At 40.9% G+C, this 17,552-nt stretch overlaps 1 protein-coding gene across 1 annotated transcript in view; it reads left to right on the forward strand.

The window, feature by feature from the left end:
- Positions 1-388: 388 nt before the first annotated feature.
- Positions 389-17,552, forward strand: part of SLC9A2 (solute carrier family 9 member A2) — a 106,534-nt gene continuing 89,370 nt past the window's right edge. Inside the window, exon 1 of the mRNA XM_004435871.2 lies at positions 389-674. Within this exon, the coding sequence (XP_004435928.2) occupies positions 389-674 (286 nt within the window). The remainder of the gene's footprint in view (positions 675-17,552) is intronic.

Consider the following 17,552-nt stretch of genomic DNA (forward strand, 5'->3'; position numbering starts at 1 on the left):
TCGCCCGCGGGCTCGGGCAGGTGCGCGGCGCTCCGGCCCGGTGCCCGCGTCCTCCCGCCCCCGCCCGGGCGCCGCGCCCGCCCGCCCCGCCCCCGCGGGCCGCCCGGGGCAGGGCCTGCAGTGCGGCCGGCGCGCCGCGCACCGGGCATGGGCCGGCGGCCGGCGGCGGAGGGCGGCTGAGGACGGCCGAGGGTCCGCGCTGTGGCCTCGGGTCGCCGTGCGCGCCCGGCCGGGCAGCGTGCCCGCTCGCAGCGGGGCCCGAGCCCGTGGGCTGCAGAGCCCCGGCTCCGCGGCGGCGGCGGGAGGCGGCTCTCGCTGCCCCGCAGCGATGCGCTGAGCCGCGGAGGGCCGAGCGCCGGGCTCGTCGTCCGCGCCGGGAGCCGACCCCATGGAGCCGGCAGGCACCGGGCGGAGCCTGCGGGCGCCGGCGCCGCCGCTGCTGCTGCTGCTCCTGCAGGTGGCGGGGCCGGCGGGCGCCCTGGCTGAGACCCTGCTGGACGCGCCGCGAGCCATGGGCACCAGCTCCAGCCCGCCCAGCCCCGCTAGCGTGGTCGCTCCCGGCACGACGCCGCTCGAGGAGAGTCGATTGCCAGTGTTCACCCTGGATTACCCCCACGTGCAGATCCCCTTCGAGATCACCCTGTGGATCCTGTTGGCCTCTCTGGCCAAGATTGGTGAGCGAGCTGGACCCGCGGGGTGGGGCAGGGGCGATCGGGAGGGCAAGCCCCGGAGGGTGCCCAGGGCGGCGAAGGGACCTCTGGGTCGCGGACCAGGACACGAGCAGCAGCTAGAGCAGCTGCTTCTGCTCGAAAGGGACCCCGGGAGGAGCGGCTTTAGGCTTTCGTTCTGAAGTGGACGTTGGCCTTGAAATTGCCCCAAGATATAAGCCCATACGAACTTAGCGCTTTACTGCTTATTTCTGCCTCAAATGCCAGGTGTGACAGCCCTCTGCCACAGTCGAGACCTGTTTGCTGAGGGAGGAGGCGAGTGGGCTGAGGTTTATTGGTGTCGCCTACTCGGCCAGAGGCGCAGGCGAGCACCTAGGCTAAAACGGTTGAAGCCCTGGATGCTGGAGGGGAGAGATGCTCCTTGGCAGTGACACAGACCCTGGCGCGCACCTGACTAATGAGGTGCATGGAGGAGGACCAGGGACACCTGAGTGCCTGCAGCTGCGACAGTTACGCCCTGCCTCCTCCCTCCTTTGGGCTGAGGCTGTCACTCTCCAGGAAGCGTTTTCTTAGGTGACTGAGGCCAGTGCAGCGAGATGCATCTTTAAAAATAATTAATCCACTTTCAGTCTATCTGTACCTCTCATTTGGAAAGCAGAAGCCTCAGAATGTATTTTCTCATCTTCATCCCCCCCCCAAAAAAAAACTTTCGTTATGATCATGGCGCTTTACATTATTTTCACTTTATATTTTAAATAATTTTTTATCTTAAAATATGTCAACTACTGTTGTAATGATTCAGAAAAGGTATTAGCTCAAAAGAATTTGTGTATTATCACTTATGTTTTATGCATTTGCCCGGTGAAAGGTCCTCTGTTGTAAGGTGAGGCAGGTCTCCATAAAGGATGAAAAGACACATGACCTATTGTCGGTGAGGTCGTTGCTTGGTGGGAGAGATGGCATACACACCAGAGACTGTGATACAGGAAAGTGCTTGGAAAAGATGCTATAGTAGTGTAAGGAGGCAGGAATCGCTTCCTCATGCAAAGGAAGCATTTCAGCTGGGTTTTCAAGGATGACCAGGATATGGTCAGTTGGAGATGAAAGGGAATAACGTTCCAGAGAGGAAGAAACAAAAGTGTAAACTGGGAGGGAAGCACAAAGCACAAGGGATGGTTACAAGGAGGGTGGAAGTTGTGGGGGGTTAGCCTGAAGTGAACCTTCGATGTCAGATTGAATTAATTAGATTCTGTTAATGGTGACCAAAGGAGGCACATGCTATTTAATGACTTTGCAGTCTGTAATTGCCTGGCTTTGACATGGTTCTACTAGTTGAGTGTTTTAATTCCACCTGAGAAACAGAATAAAGGGAAATGGACTTCCCCTTCTATCAAGCAGATATGCACATTTGCGTAGACTCGTTGCCTGTAATAATAAACTCAAGTGCCATCTCCTCGTAGGGTCCTCACGACAACCCTCCGTGTGGGCACTCCCACTTGGTAGAGGTGGAAACTGAAACTCAGAAAGTTCACATGAGTTGCCCACGGACGCACAAAGTGGGGAGTCAAATGCAGGCTCTGTTCACTCCCTTTCTTTCTCCGAGCCCCAAGTGTCCATCACTGGGTGGGTGCGTTTGTGCCCTGTTTCCATTACTGCTTCTCTGTTGCCTTTTCTATTCAATTACAACTCTCTCTTCTGTTCTTCACTACTGATTGTTTTAATCTGATTAATTACACTAATAACAGCCGCTGGTGGGCACTTAAGTTCATTATCTCTAATTTTCACAACCATCCTGGGTAGATATGATTAACCCGTTTTGTATGTGAGGGAACTGAGAAATGGAGAGGTTAACTTGCCAGTGGGTGGTGAGCCAGAATTCCAGCCGGGTCTGTCTCATGTCGCATCTTTGTGTTGCTCCTGGAGGCTTGTTTTGTTGTGAGGAATAAATGAGACTAGATGTGTATAGCATTCTTAGAACAGTGCTGGGTGTTACTGATCTGCCCACTGGCAGTTCTCTTATCAGGATGTATTTATATTCACTGGCACTTGCTGTTCTTCTGGTCTGTCTGCCTCCCCCAAATTCTGAACTTCTTTGGCTACTCTTTCCTTCCTGCATCTAGGGTGGAAGGAAGAGATGGAAACGCAGACAGACATTCACATCTACTGGCCAGAAGGCTGAGCAGAGAGGGCTCTGAGTGGAGACTGCCATGGGTGGGGTGAAGGGGATAGTTCTGAGAACAGAAACTGTAGTTTTAGAGACCCAAAGCTGGTACTTGGGGTCTTCTAGATTCTTCCTGTATATAGCCCAGCCCTGTCCTCCTGCTGTTGCTCTGTTCCTAGAGGACCCTGGAAATGCTCAGAGATCCTCCCCGCCCCTGGCTCCAAGGCCCTAAACTTTCTATTTGACTTTCAGGAAGACTGTCTTGGGCCTGTGGGACACTTATAGCCTATTAAACAGTCGTCTAGTCAATCAAATTCTATTTTAATTTTTGCACTGGAAAAACTATTATTTTGGGATGACTTGTATGGCTTAATTTGCTCATATTTAGGTAGGATGCTAAATTGAGCTGTGCAAGGGGACGTGAGGCTATGAGGTAGCAGGAGTGTTAACTCATGCAAAATGCCATGGTTTCGATTTGGGACACTTTTATCCCCTGTACCTAGTGTACCTGAACTTACCTGCCCCACAGAATGTGGAGAAACATTGCCTGTGATTACTTTAACAAGGATAGCAGATTGCCCCAAGTGGAGGCTCCTAATAACATTTGTAGGAGCTTTAAATCATGCCTGATGGGTGAATTCAGAATAGTTTTCCAGATTGCAGCACAATGTAATCCTAGAAATATTATAATCGGATGTGAGAAAATGCATTTTTGGCTGAGTGTTGAATGATTCATCTTAACTTTTCATTGTTTTACCTGATTATCAAGGAAAATCAACTTCCTAATTATTTGGTCAAAAAGAAAGTTCTGTAGTTATAAAGTTTTCTAAAATGACGATGATGACAGTGATGATGTTGTGTATGTGTATGTCAAGTAGGTTAAATAACTAAAAGAACGTAGCCAATTCAGAACGCCTCTGAGAAGTTTAGGCAAGAAACATCTCCCACTTGGTTTTTCACCGAGATCCCCACACATGTGAGCTCTTGTTGTTTCTTCATTTTACTTCTTTATCTTTCGAGTAATTTGATTTTTTTTAGCAGTTATAAATGCACACTTTGCTTGGGAAATCCTGTACGCAGGGATGGAGTTCTACAGCCTGGAATAATAGGTAGCCAAAGAATTAAGAAGAGAAAAATTTGCTGGAGTGTTCTAAGGTTGTCCCCTCTAATTTCCTTGCCCATGAAGTGGGTCAGTAGGATTTGCCCTAAACTGGATGAATTTGGGCACGCGTTCTGCTTCTGTTCAAGGTTCGGAGACAGAGCACTGGGTCTCCTGGTGGTTAGAGTAACACAGCTCTCTTCTTTGTCCTGAGTGGTTCCCCAGACGCCCTTCTGCTTACCTTGTAGTCGTGTGGAGCTGGCCCATTTGCCTCTCCTTCCAGGTGTCGGCACTCACCCTGCCCTTTTCATTTCCTTTGCCCTTAAACTTGGGGTTAGAACGCAGAATATTCCACTTCTCTCCATGCTGTTGTCTTGAAATTAAATAACTTGTATTATTATTTTAAGGGCAAGACAGAAAGCAGTTTTGTCCATGAAGCCTTCTCCTCTGGGCTCCCGGCTGTCTTGAATTTGAAATATGAAACCAGAGAGTTTCTTTGGTTAGTGTCTGCCTGAATTAGCAGTCTCTTGATCTCTGGCAAAACCTAGCCTTGTCCTTGATCTGTTTCTTTGTCGTGTTTGGTTTTCCTGAAGCATATTCACCAGCTAGTTGGTCAGTGGATGAGGCTCATGGTCTTCGCCTGTGATTTGAACTGCATCACACTATGAACCCACTGCTAAAGCTGGGTCTTCTTGATGGCATGTGTTTGTTCCTAATAAAGTTACAAGAGTTCTGATTCCTTTCTGTCTCAAAGCCTCCATCTCTTCCCATTGGGCTAACCATGCATTTTCTGTTTTCTGTCTGAAGCATGACTTAACAGCTTTCTCATATTCTTTCTAAAGACCATTTCGGGTCCCTTCTAGAATTTTATCACTGTACCACAGAAATATTTTTGCACCTTTAAAAATAATAGCAGGTAATTTTTCACCAAAAAATGTTACTCTCTGTATCAACTTTACCCATGACAATAACAATTAGCATTAATAGGATGCTTTATTTTTTACAGAATTCTTTCACATATCTTGAATCCCCAGGAAGTAATCAAAGAACCTTTTGTATAAACTTGTTTGTTCCTTGTGGGGTTGTAAAAACTCACCTGTAAAACCAAATGAATTTGGTGGTTTGTATATGGATAGATTTTCACCAATGATTCAGTTGCTTTAAAGTTTATCATTCCATTTGGCATATCTGTGTCTTCTCAGGTCAATTTTGGTATTTGTGTTTTCATTTTTCTGGAAAGTCATTTCATTTGAGTTTTTAAATTTATGGGGAGAAAGTTATTTTTTATGATTTTAGAAATATCCACTTTATCTGTATTTATGTTCTACTTTTTTATCCCTAATATTGTTATTTTTGCCTTTCTTTACCTTGATCAAAATTCTCAGAAATTTATCTATTTTATACTTTTTCAAACAATTGGAATTTGATTGGCTTCTAATTTATCAATTTCTACTCTTTATTATTTACTCAATCCTACTTTATTTGGGTGTATTTTGTTATTTTTTTTTAATTCTTGAATTGAAAGCTTAGCGCATTAATTATTGAATTTACTTGTTTTTCTAATATGTTGATTCCCACCTTGCAAGGGTACTGAATCCCTGAAAAAACGCTTATAGTTGAAAACATAATATTATTGTCAGTTATTTCAGTGGTAAATATTTTTATGAAATCCTGAGCTCCAAAGTTGGCATGCCCTTATGCCAAAATGACATTAGTCTTATTAAAATGGACAAAACTATTTCAATAGTTTAGTTATTATCACTCCTAATAAGCCATTTTCCCTTCATCAGTTTCTCCAAAATATGGCTCTTTACTTGTTCTCATTAAATTCAAAGCTATGATAAACAGACACTTAAGACTATGTTACAAATAAAACATATTCACGATACTCGAGGTTTGTGTAAATTCACCTTTATTGCAAATTATAATAATACACATAAAGAGAATGGCAAAGACCAAAGAATGCAGGGAGATGATGCAAATGAAATTATACTTTCCTGATAGATTGCATGAAATCATTTTTGCTATTAACTAACAAACCATCTGTATTCTGAAAGAAGAATTTAACACAACATATCGGTGATAAAACTGGAAAGATGACTTCTTGATGTCTCTCATCAAGGGAGCTCAACCACCAACTTAAAGACTATAAAATCCAGTTTGGTCTTTATGAAGTCAAAGATATGCCTCATGAGCTGAAATAGGAATATCAAATGAAACTCTTCTTAAAGATGAATTCCTGTGATCCAAATGGGTATATCTTAGAGGAATGACAATGTATGTATTTAAGGCCAGAAATATATTTTTCTGTCCTATTTTAGTTGCATTGCATAGTTTCGATATGTGGAGTTTTCACTGTTGTTCAGTTCACAGTATTTTTAAGTTCCCTTTGATTTTTGTATTCTAGCCCAGTAATTATTTAGAATTGTAGTTTTTAGTCAGTAAACCTATAGAGATGTGTTATTTTTTATTTTATTCATATTTTATTACATTTTGGTTAGATAGGCCTGATATTGATTTTTGATATTGATTGTTGATATTGATTGAGATGTCCTCTGTGGCTTAATATGTGGCCAGTTTTTAACTACATTTTCCATGCTTGCTTGAAAAAGATTGTGTATTCTCTATTTATAGGGTGCAGGATTTTATGTAGGCACATGTTCACATATACAGACACACACATACACACACAGACTAGCTCAAATTTCTAATTACAGTGGTCAGATCTTTAATTGAATTACCGGTTTTTTTGGCTACTTTATCTCTTAAGTTCTGGGTACATTAAAATCAGCCTCTAAGATTGTGATGTTAATTACTGTTGTAATTTTGTCAATTTTTGCTTTATATATTTTGATGCTATGTTATTAGGTACATACTAGTTCAATATTGTTATATCATCTAAGTGAATTCTTCCTTTAATTATTAAGTTATTAACTTATCTATTTTCAATAATTTTCTTGTGGCTCAAAGTCTATTTTTTTGTTTATTGCTATTGCTTTTTAAAATAAAACTGGCTTTTGCACATGTATTTTTTTCTGTATCTATGTTTTTCCACATATATGTTTTCCAGATATATCTTTTCTCATACCATTACTATAAAATAAACTGGATAATTTTCCTTTAGATGTATCTCATTAAGTCACATATAGCTGGATTTTGTATCTTTAAATTTTCAAATATCTGTAGTTTAAAAAGAAGTGTAATTACATTTATTGTGAGTAATGGTGTATTTAGATTTACTTTGTTCTCTGTTTACTGTGCTTTTACTTGGTGTCTTTAGTTTTCTTTTCTTGCCATATTTTGGTTTAGTCAGTTGTTTTCTTCATTTGTTTTTTATACATTATTATACATTCTGTTTCTATTCCTTTTGTGGTTACTCTTCAGTTTTAATATGATTACTTAATTTAACAGGAGCCAGGCCAGACTGCTTTGGCTCACATCCCAGGTACATTTTCCTACATATTTTGTAGTTGTATAATTTTTGGTGTGTAATTTTAACTCTCTGGGATCGTTTTCCCTGTTGGTAAAATAGGGATAATAAAAGTACCAATGTCGTAGGTTACTGTGAAATTAGTTAATATATGTAAAATATTAATTTCCTGGAACATAGTAAACATAGTATTTGCGATTTTTATTATTTTATTCCTGAATAACACGTAAACTTTAAAAATTTTAACTGCTATCTGCCTGTTTCAGAATTCTAATTTTTTGTCTTGCAATTTAGACCTAGTTTATATTTAATTTCCTCCAAATTAGTTTTTAATTTTTTTTTTTTTTTGTGAGAAGGATTAGCCTTGAGTTAACATCTGTTGCCAATCCTCCTGTTTTTGCTGAGGAAAATTGGCCCTGGGCTAACATTCATGCCCATCTTCCTCTACTTTATATGTGGGACGCCTGCCACAGCATGGCTTGATAAGCGGTGCATGGGTCCGTGCCTGGGATCTGAACCTGCGAACTCCGGGCTGCCAAAGCAGAGCATGCAAACTTAACCACTATGCCACCAGGCTGGCCCCGAATTAGTTTTTAATTTCTATAAGCAATATTTATATAGATTTGCAAATGTGCTTACCAATTTTTTTTCATTGTTACTTCTTCTGTCTCTCCTTTTCTTTCAGATTGCTTTCCTTTTCCTGAAATATATTCTTTAGTAGATACTTCAGGGAGGGCCTTTGAATGATAAATTTTCTTGGTCTTTGTCTGAAAATGTCTTTATTTTGATCATGCTCTTGAATGATTATATAACAGAGTATAAGGATTGGAGTTATCACTCATAATTTGGACAATATCATTTCATTACTTTCTGTCCTCTTTTTTTTTTTGAGGAAGATTGGACCTGAGCTAACATCTGTTGCCAATCTTCCTCTTTTTTCTTTTTTCTCCCCAAAACCCCAGTGTGTAGTTGTAGATCCTGCTTGTAGGTCCTTCTAGTTCTGCTGCGTGGGTCGCCGCCTCAGCATGGCTTGATAAGCAATGAATAGGTCCCTGCCCAGGATCTGAACCGGTGAACCCCAGCCCACCAAAGTGGAACACGTGAACTTAATCACTATGCCACCAGGTTGGCCCCATCTTCTTTTGTTGCTAAGGAGAATTATGTTGTTACTTTCATTGTCTTTTGACATTAATTTGACTTTTCTCTCTGCTTGTATTTAAGTTTTTTATTTGGTTATTTCTGATATTCTGTTCTTTCCTCAATGTGTATGGATTTATTTTATTTTTCTTTCTTGGAACTTGTTATACTTTCATGTTTATTAACTGCTGTTTCATGTTTTTAATCTGTTTTCCTTTTCCTTCTATATCTTGGTGATTTTATCAGATTTTTCTTCCAGCCTACCATATTACTCTCAGTGTGTTGCTAATCTGTGATTAACCTACTCATTGGATTTTTTTTTTAATTTATTTTTTTCCCCCAAAGCCCCACTATATAGTTGTATGTCATAGCTGCACAGCCTTCTAGTTGCTGTATGTGGGACGCGGCCTCAGCATGGCCAGAGAAGTGGTGCGTCGGTGTGCGCCCGGGATCCGAACCCGGGCCGCCAGCAGCGGAGGGCGCGCACTTAACCGCTAAGCCATGAGGCCGGCCCCTCATTGGATTTTTTATTGTAATTATATATTCATTTAATTATATATTCATTTTAGTTCTTTTTCATCTATTCACATTTGTTTCATACTCTTCAAGTATTTAATTATAGTTTTTATTCCTCCTTTCCTTCTTTTATTTATTTAAACTAGATTCATTTTGTACCCTTTTTTCAGATTGTTCTGTTATTTTTAGTTGATAGTTGCTAATTCTTATGTTTACCACATTTACTGACTTTCCCTTTTGGATATTTATTTCCTTATGTAGATTATACTTTTTATTGTAAGCTTGGCTTCAGCAAGGGATGTTTACTTGGTAGTGGTCTGTTTTCTTTAAGTTGTGCAAGGTTCTTACAAAATAGTTTTGAGTGTTCTTGCTGAGACCCAGGGTTTCAGTGATTGGTTTTTAGTATTAGCTTGGTTTTAGTTGATTCTTAGCTTGGTTTTCCCATATGATTCAAGTACTGTAAATAGACCTTATATCTGTGTGCGGTGTAGAGCTGGAATTTAATACTTCACAGGGGAATTTTCCCTCTGCCCAAGGCCATAAAGAGTTGATATGTTTCCTCCCATTCTTCTCTGAATATATATACCTTTTACTTTTTATTTATTTATGACAGAATGGCTCTTTGAGACTCAGGAATTTATGCATGAGTCCTTCCCTTACTGGTCTGAAGTCAGATTTCTTGTCCTTATGTAAGTGTTGAAATGCCAGGTTCTAGCACATGAGGCAGGTATCTTGTCTGGTATCCCCCTGGTTCACTGTGGCTTGAAATCCTACTGACGTCTTGTGCCTTGATTTCTCTCCTTATTTCTGGCCTCCTAGACCTTTTCCTGTATTTTGAACATGGCTAGATATTAATATTATGTGTTGTAGTGACAGGAGGCTCTATCTATGTCCACGTTGTTTTCTTTTTTTTTTTTTTTAATTTTTTGTTTATTGCAGTAACATTGGTTTATAACATTGTAAAAATTTCAGGTGTACATCATTGTACTTCTATTTCTGCATGGACCACATCATGTTCACCACCAAAATACTAATTACAACCCATCACCACACACATGCACCGAATTATCCCTTTCACCCTCCTCCCCCCCCCCCCCCGGCAACCACCAATCCAATCTCTGTCCCTATGTATCCGTCCATTGTTGTCACTATCTACTACTTAATGAAGGAAATCATTCGGTATTAGACCTTCTCCCTCTGACTTATTTCACTTTGCATTATACCCTCAATGTCCATCCATGTTGTCACAAATGGCTGGATTTCGTCGTTTCTTATGGCTGAGTAGTATTCCATTGTGTATATATACCACAGCTTCTTTATCCATTCGTCCCTTGATGGGCACTTAGGTTGCTTCCAAGTCTTGGCTATTGTGAATAACGCTGCAATGAACACAGGGGTGCATGTACCTTTGCAAATTGGTGTTTTCAAGTTCTTTGGATAAATACCCAACAGTGGAATAGCCGGATCATATGGTAGTTCTATCCTTGATTTTTTGAGGAATCTCCATACTGTTTTCCATAGTGGCTGCACCAGTTTGCACTCCCACCAGCAGTGTATGAGAGTTCCCTTCTCTCCACATCCTCTCCAACACATGTTGTTTCCTGTCTTGTTAATTATAGCCATTCTGACGGGTGTAAGGTGATATCTCATTGTAGTTTTGATTTGCATTTCCCTGATAATTAGTGATTTTGAACATCTTTTCATGTGTCTGTTGGCCATCTGTATATCTTCTTTGGAGAAATGTCTGTTCAGGTCTTTTGCCCATTTTTTAATTGGGTTGGTAGATTTTGTTGTTGAGATGCATGAGTTCTTTATATATTTTGGAGATTAAGCCCTTATCAGATGTATGGTTTGCAAATATCTTCTCCCAATTGTTAGGTTGTCTTTTCGTTTTGTTGATGGTTTCCTTTGCTGTGCAGAAGCTTTTTAGTTTGATGTAGTCCCATTTGTTTATTTTTTCTATTGTTTCTCTTGCCCGGTCAGATGTGGTGTTTGAAAAGATGTTGCTAAGACCGATGTCGAAGACCGTACTGCCTATGTTTTCTTCTAGAACTTTCACAGTTTCAGGTCTTACATTCAAGTCTTTAATCCATTTGGAGTTAATTTTTGTGTATGGTGTAAGGTAAGGATCTACTTTCATTTTTTTGCATATGGCTATCCAGTTTTCCCAACACCATTTGTTGAAGAGACTTTCTTTTCCCCATTGTATGTTCTTGGCTCCTTTGTCAAAGATTAGCTGTCCATAGATGTGTGGGTTTATTTCTGGGCTTTCGATTCTATTCCACTGATCTGTGTGTCTGTTTTTGTGCCAGTACCATGCTGTTTTGGTTACTATAGCTTTGTAGTATATTTTGAAGTCAGTGAGTGTGATACCTCCAGCTTTGTTCTTTTTTCTCAGGATTCCTTTAGCTATTTGGGGTCTTTTGTTGTTCCATATAAATTTTAGAATTCTTTGTTCTATTTCTGTGAAAAATGTTGTTGGAACTTTGATAGGGATTGCATTGAATCTATAGATGGCTTTAGGAAGTATGGACATCTTAACTATGTTAATTCTTCCAATCCAAGAGCATGGAATATCTTTCCATTTCTTTGTGTCTTCTGCAATTTCTTTCAGCAATGTTTTATAGTTTTCGGTGTACAGATCTTTCACCTCTTTGGTTAAGTTTATTCCTAGGTATTTAATTCTTTTTGTTGCAATTGTAAATGGGATGGTATTCTTATTTTCTCTTTCTGCTACTTCGTTGTTAGTGTACAGAAATGCAACTGATTTTTGTATGTTGATTTTGTATCCTGCAACTTTACCATATTCGTTTATTACTTCTAAAAGTTTTCTGGTGGATTCTTTAGGGTTTTCTATATATAAAATCATGTCATCTGCAAATAGTGACAGTTTCGCTTCTTCCTTTCCAATTTGGATCCCTTTTATTTCTTTCTCTTGCCTGATTGCTCTGGCTAGGACTTCCAATACTATGTTAAATAGGAGTGGTGACAGTGGGCATCCTTGTCTGGTTCCTGTTCTTAGAGGGATAGCTTTCAGTTTTTCACCATTGAGGATAATATTAGCTGTGGGTTTCTCATATATGGTCTTTATTATGTTGAGGTACTTTCCTTCTATACCCATTTTATTCAGAGTTTTTATCATAAATGGATGCTGGATCTTGTCAAATGCTTTCTCTGCATCTATTGAGATGATCATGTGATTTTTGTTCTTCATTTTATTAATGTGGTGTATTACGTTGATTGATTTGCGAATGTTAAACCATCCCTGCATACCTGGAATAAATCCCACTTGATCATGGTGTATAATCTTTTTAACGTATTGTTGTATGCGATTTGCTAGTATTTTGTTGAGGATTTTCGCATTGATGTTCATCAGTGATATTGGCCTGTAATTTTCTTTTTTTGTGTTGTCCTTGTCTGGTTTTGGTATCAGGGTAATGTCAGCTTCAGAGAATGAGTTAGGAGCTTCCCCCTCCTCAATTTTTGGAAGAGTTTGAGAAGGATAGGTATTAAGTCTTCTTTGAATGTTTGGTAGAATTCACCAGGGAAGCCATCTGGTCCTGGACTTTTATTTTTGGGGAGGTTTTTGATTACTGTTTCGATCTCCTTACTGGTGATTGGTCTGTTCAAATTCTCTACTTCTTCTTGATCCAGTTTTGGAAGGTTGTATGATTCTAAGAATTTATCCATTTCTTCCAGATTGTCGAATTGGTTGGCATATAGCTTTTCATAGTATTCTCTTATAATCTTTTGTATTTCTGAGGTGTCTGTTGTAACCTCTCCTCTTTCATTTCTGATTTTACTTATTTGTGCCTTCTCTCTTTTTTTCTTGGTGAGTCTAGCTAAAGGTTTGTCTATTTTGTTGATCTTTTCAAAGAACCAGCTCTTGGTTTTATTAATTTTTTCTATTGTTTTTTTGGTCTCCATTTCATTTATTTCTGCTCTGATTTTTATTATTTCCCTTCTTCTACTGATTTTGGGCTTTGTTTGTTCTTCTTTTTCCAGTTCCTTTAGGTGCATTGTTAGATTGTTTATTTGAGATTTTTCTTGTTTGTTGAGATAGACCTGTATTGCTATAAACTTCCCTCTTAGAACCGCTTTTGCTGTATCCCATAAATTCTGGCATGTCGTATTTTCATTTTCATTTGTGTCCAGGTATTTTTTGATTTCTTCTTTGATTTCTTCGTTAACCCAGTCGTTGTTCAGTAGCATTTTGTTTAATCTCCATGTATTTGTGGCTTTTCTGATTTTCTTCCTATAGTTGATTTCTAGTTTCATACCGTTGTGGTCAGAAAAGATGCTTGGTATTATTTCAATCTTCTTAAATTTATGGAGACTTGTTTTGTGGCCTAATATGTGATCAATCCTGGAGAATGTTCCATGTGCATTTGAAAAGAACGTGTATTCTTCGGTTTTTGGATGGAATGCTCTGTATATATCTACTAGGTCCATCTGTTCTAGTGTGTCGCTTAAGGCCAATGTTTCCTTATTGATCTTCTGTTTGGATGATCTATCCGTTGGTGTAAGTGGAGTGTTAAAGTCCCCTACTATTATTGTGTTACTGTCTATTTCTGTTTTTATGTCTGTTAATAATTGCTTTATATATTTAGGTGCACCTACATTGGGTGCGTAGATATTTACAAGTGTTATATCCTCTTGTTGGATTGTTCCCTTGATCATTATGTAATGCCCTTCTTTGTCTCTTTTTACAGTTTTTGTTTTAAAGTCTATTTTGTCTGATATGAGTACTGCTACCCCAGCTTTCTTTTCATTGCCATTTGCGTGGAGTATCTTTTTCCATCCCTTCACTTTCAGTTTGTGAGTGTCTTTAGGTCTGAAGTGTGTCTCTTGTATGCAGCATATATATGGGTCTTGTTTTTTTATCCAGTCAGCCACCCTATGCCTTTTAATTGGAGCATTTAGTCCATTGACGTTTAAAGTAGCTATTGATAAGTATGTACTTACTGCCATTTTTTAACTTTATTTTTTTTTTTTCCCTCAGTGTTTTAGTAGTTCTTCTCTGTTCCTTACTTCTTCTATACAGAATTGATGGTCACTTTAGTTTGACCTCTGTCTGAAAGCTGTACTCTTTAACTACCCTCCTCCCTCCTTTTATGTTTTTGATATCATATCTAACCTCTTTTTTGTGCATTTGTATCCATTACGTTCTAATCGTGGAAATAGATAATTTTTCCTATTTGTGGTCTTCTCTTTTCCCCTTAAATCAGTCCCTTTAACATTTCTTGTAGCACTGGTTTCTTGGTGACAAACTCCTTTAATTTTTGCTTATCTGGGAAAATTTTGATCTCTCCTTCCATTTTGAACGATAACCTTGCTGGGTAGAGTATTCTTGGCTGTAAGTTTTTTCCTTTTAGCACTTTAAATATATCATGCCATTCTCTTCTAGCCTGTAAGGTTTCTGCTGAGAAGTCAGCTGATAGCCTTATGGGGTTTCCTTTGTATGTAACTTGACATTCTCTTGCGGCTTAGGATTCTCTCTTTATCTTTAATTCTGGACATTTTGATTATGATGTGTCTTGGTGTAGGCCTCTTTGGGTTTATCTTGTTTGGGGCTCTCTGTGCCTCCTGTACCTGGATGTCTGTTTCCTTCCTTAAGTTAGGGAAGTTTTCATCTATTATTTCTTGAAATAGATTCTCTGCCCCCTTGTCTCGCTCTTCTCCTTCCGGGACACCTATAACACGGATGTTAGTGCGCTTGATGTTGTCCCAGAGGTCCCTTAGACTGTCCTCACTCTTTTTAATTCTTTTCTCTTTTACCTGTTCACCTTGGGTAATTTCTTCTAGTCTTTCTTCCAGCTCACAGATCCGTTCTTCTGTATCCTCTACTCTGCTTTTGAGTCCCTCTAATGAATTTTTCATTTCCAGTATTGTATTCGTCATTTCTGATTGGTTCTTTTTATATCTTCCATTTCTTTGTTGACATTCTCACTGAGTTCATCTATTCTTCTCCCCAGATCAGTGAGCATCCTTAACACTCTTAGTTTGAACTCTCTGTCGGGTAGGTTGCTCATTTCTGTTTCACTTAGTTCCTTTTCTGGGGTTTTGTCCTGTTCCCTTACTTGGAATGTATTCTTTTGCCTCCTCATTTTGCCTCTTTCCCTGTGCTTGTGTCTACATATTAGGTAGATCAGCTACGTCTCCTGCTCTTGGATAGGTGACCTTATGTAAGTGATACCTTAGGAGGCTTCCAGTGTGCTTCCCTCAGTTCTCAATGTTCCGGGGGTGACCCCTATGTGGGCTACGTGTGTCCTTCTATTGTGGCCTATTAGCTCTCCCTATAGGCGCCCAGGGAGGCTGAGTTATGCTCCTGGCCAGCTGTTGTAATGCTCAGCTGCTTGTAGTTGTTGTGGGCCCTTCAGTCTCTTTATCAGGTGTGGGGAGCCCCAGCACAGTTGGCTGTAAGTTCTAATACCACATTTGTGTTGCAGTATTTCTTTTAACTGAGTAGGCCCCCAGAGTGGCAGGTTGTTAGGCTCAGGGCCTTAGAATTGCTGTAAACCTCTAGCCTATTAGGTCTCTTGTCAGCTCTCTGAGGATTGCAGCTGGGTGGGGCTGGCCTCAGGCACAGGAGCACCCAATTGTTTCAGGCTTTGGAAGGTGGGGCAAACCTCCTATGTGGGTCTTTGAGAAGCACAAGTCTTCTGCAGCTGACAAGCCCTGGTGCCCACAGGTCCACACACACAGTCAACACAGTCCTGCCCCGTGTGAGCACCCCGACCTCCCCAAGTGGACCCAGTCTCTCCACGGCGGGAGCCCCACACACTCCGCCACCGCCCCACACTCTCCACCAGCTCCTTGTGCACACCCTGCCCCGCTCAAGTCGGCTCAGTTGCCAGGTTGCAGAGAATCCAGTCACCAATCTATGCAGGCCCACAAGTTGCCTGAGGGCTTGTTGTTGGGTGGGGCCAGTCTCTAGGGTGGGCTGCCTGCCCTGGCTGAGCTGGATTAAATTGGTGCTCTAGCGGGTGGAGCAGACCCTGGGCTAGCAGGCCTCAGGGAGAACTCCAATGGCGTCTGTGTCAGCACGCTCACACCAGGCCACAACAATGGCCGCCGCCAATGTCCCAGTCCCTGGAGAGGTCTCACCCCTCACCGTGATGCACTCAGGGCCTATTAGGTGAGTCTCTTGTCACCGAAGCACTGTGCACCTTTCTTTCTGGTGATTTTAGGATGCTTTCTGGAACGGGTGAGTTTGTGCGTGGGCCCTTTAAGAGCCAGTTTTAGTTTCTTTGTAAACCTGGTTTTCTGGGGGTGCTCCCCAATGCTTTAGTAGCAGGCACAGTCAGATATTATGCCACTGGTGTCGATTGTGCTGGGTCCACAAAATGCCCACAGCGGGGGCGCTCCCCGGCTCAGGGCCCCGCGCCTCCAGGGAGGCTGCGTACCTGTGAGCTGCTCCCGGAGGCCGTGACGCTGGCGGCTTGTGAAGGCGGCGTTTCCTCTCCAGAAGGGAGTCTCTGCCTCTTCTACCCCAGTTAGGATTGTCCATTGTTGCAGGAGTTCCTCTCATCCAGTTTTCAGTTCTGTCTCAGGGGTAATTTTTCCACGAGTAGTTGTATATTGGCTGTGTCCACGGGAGGAGGTGAGTTCAGAGTCTGCCTACGCCGCCATCTTGACTCCGCCCTATGTCCACGTTGTTGGATGGCTCAGTGGCCATCTTTTTAAAGAAGTGCTTTCTATGAAATGCTTAAAGTCCATGGATATGTTCTGTGATATTCATAGAATATCATAATGGAGTCTCTTTAATGTAAGGCGAAAATAGTATGTACTTTGCTAGTTTTTCTATCTGCAGGATGTGGAGGTGTGACTATTCTGCCTTTGTTTGATCTTCTGTGTTTTCATACTTGGATAGAAGACAAGTAGCTCAGCAGTTAAAGAATGTTGGACCTAAGTTTTGGAAAAGCTATCCCCAGATTAGAAGCATAAAGACCCTCTTGCAATTCTAGTTCTACCATTGACTTTGTCTTATGACCCTGACAAGTCTTCATTTGCTTGGTTCTCATATTTAATTCGTAGAAGCAGGGATATATATCAGCTCCATCTGTTTGATATTTCCATAGGGATAATATGAGATACTCTGTAGGGGAGGAAATCATTTATAACAAAGATTTTACTTTTATAGCAAAAGAAACTTAAGCCAAGAGAAGCATGTGTTTATTATATTAAAGTGATGTGTAGACATGGGCTTATTGTCATTGTAAATGAGACATGCACAATTATGAGTTAGTCTCTTGCAATTACATCTTTTAAGTGTAATGAATCATAATTGATGCACTTCCTGCAACAATCCTGCACACCACTGGCCAAGGCTTTTCTAATCTTGCTTTTTAAAGTTCATCCCTTGTTTGAAGATGTGTGTATTCCTCCCTGTCTTCAGTAATTCCAGGGGAGGGCACGAGAACTCCCCTGAAAGCTCTCCATGTGGCTGCGACAGAATCATATTTTAAATGTGAATTTCACGTTATTAGAGTTGGCATACAAAAACTCACGTGAGAAAGACAGAAAAGAAGAATCAAATTC

Source organism: Ceratotherium simum, chromosome 40, assembly GCF_057802395.1.
Source record: "Ceratotherium simum simum isolate JZ-2026a chromosome 40, ASM5780239v1, whole genome shotgun sequence".
NCBI classification, from domain to species: Eukaryota; Metazoa; Chordata; class Mammalia; order Perissodactyla; family Rhinocerotidae; genus Ceratotherium; species Ceratotherium simum.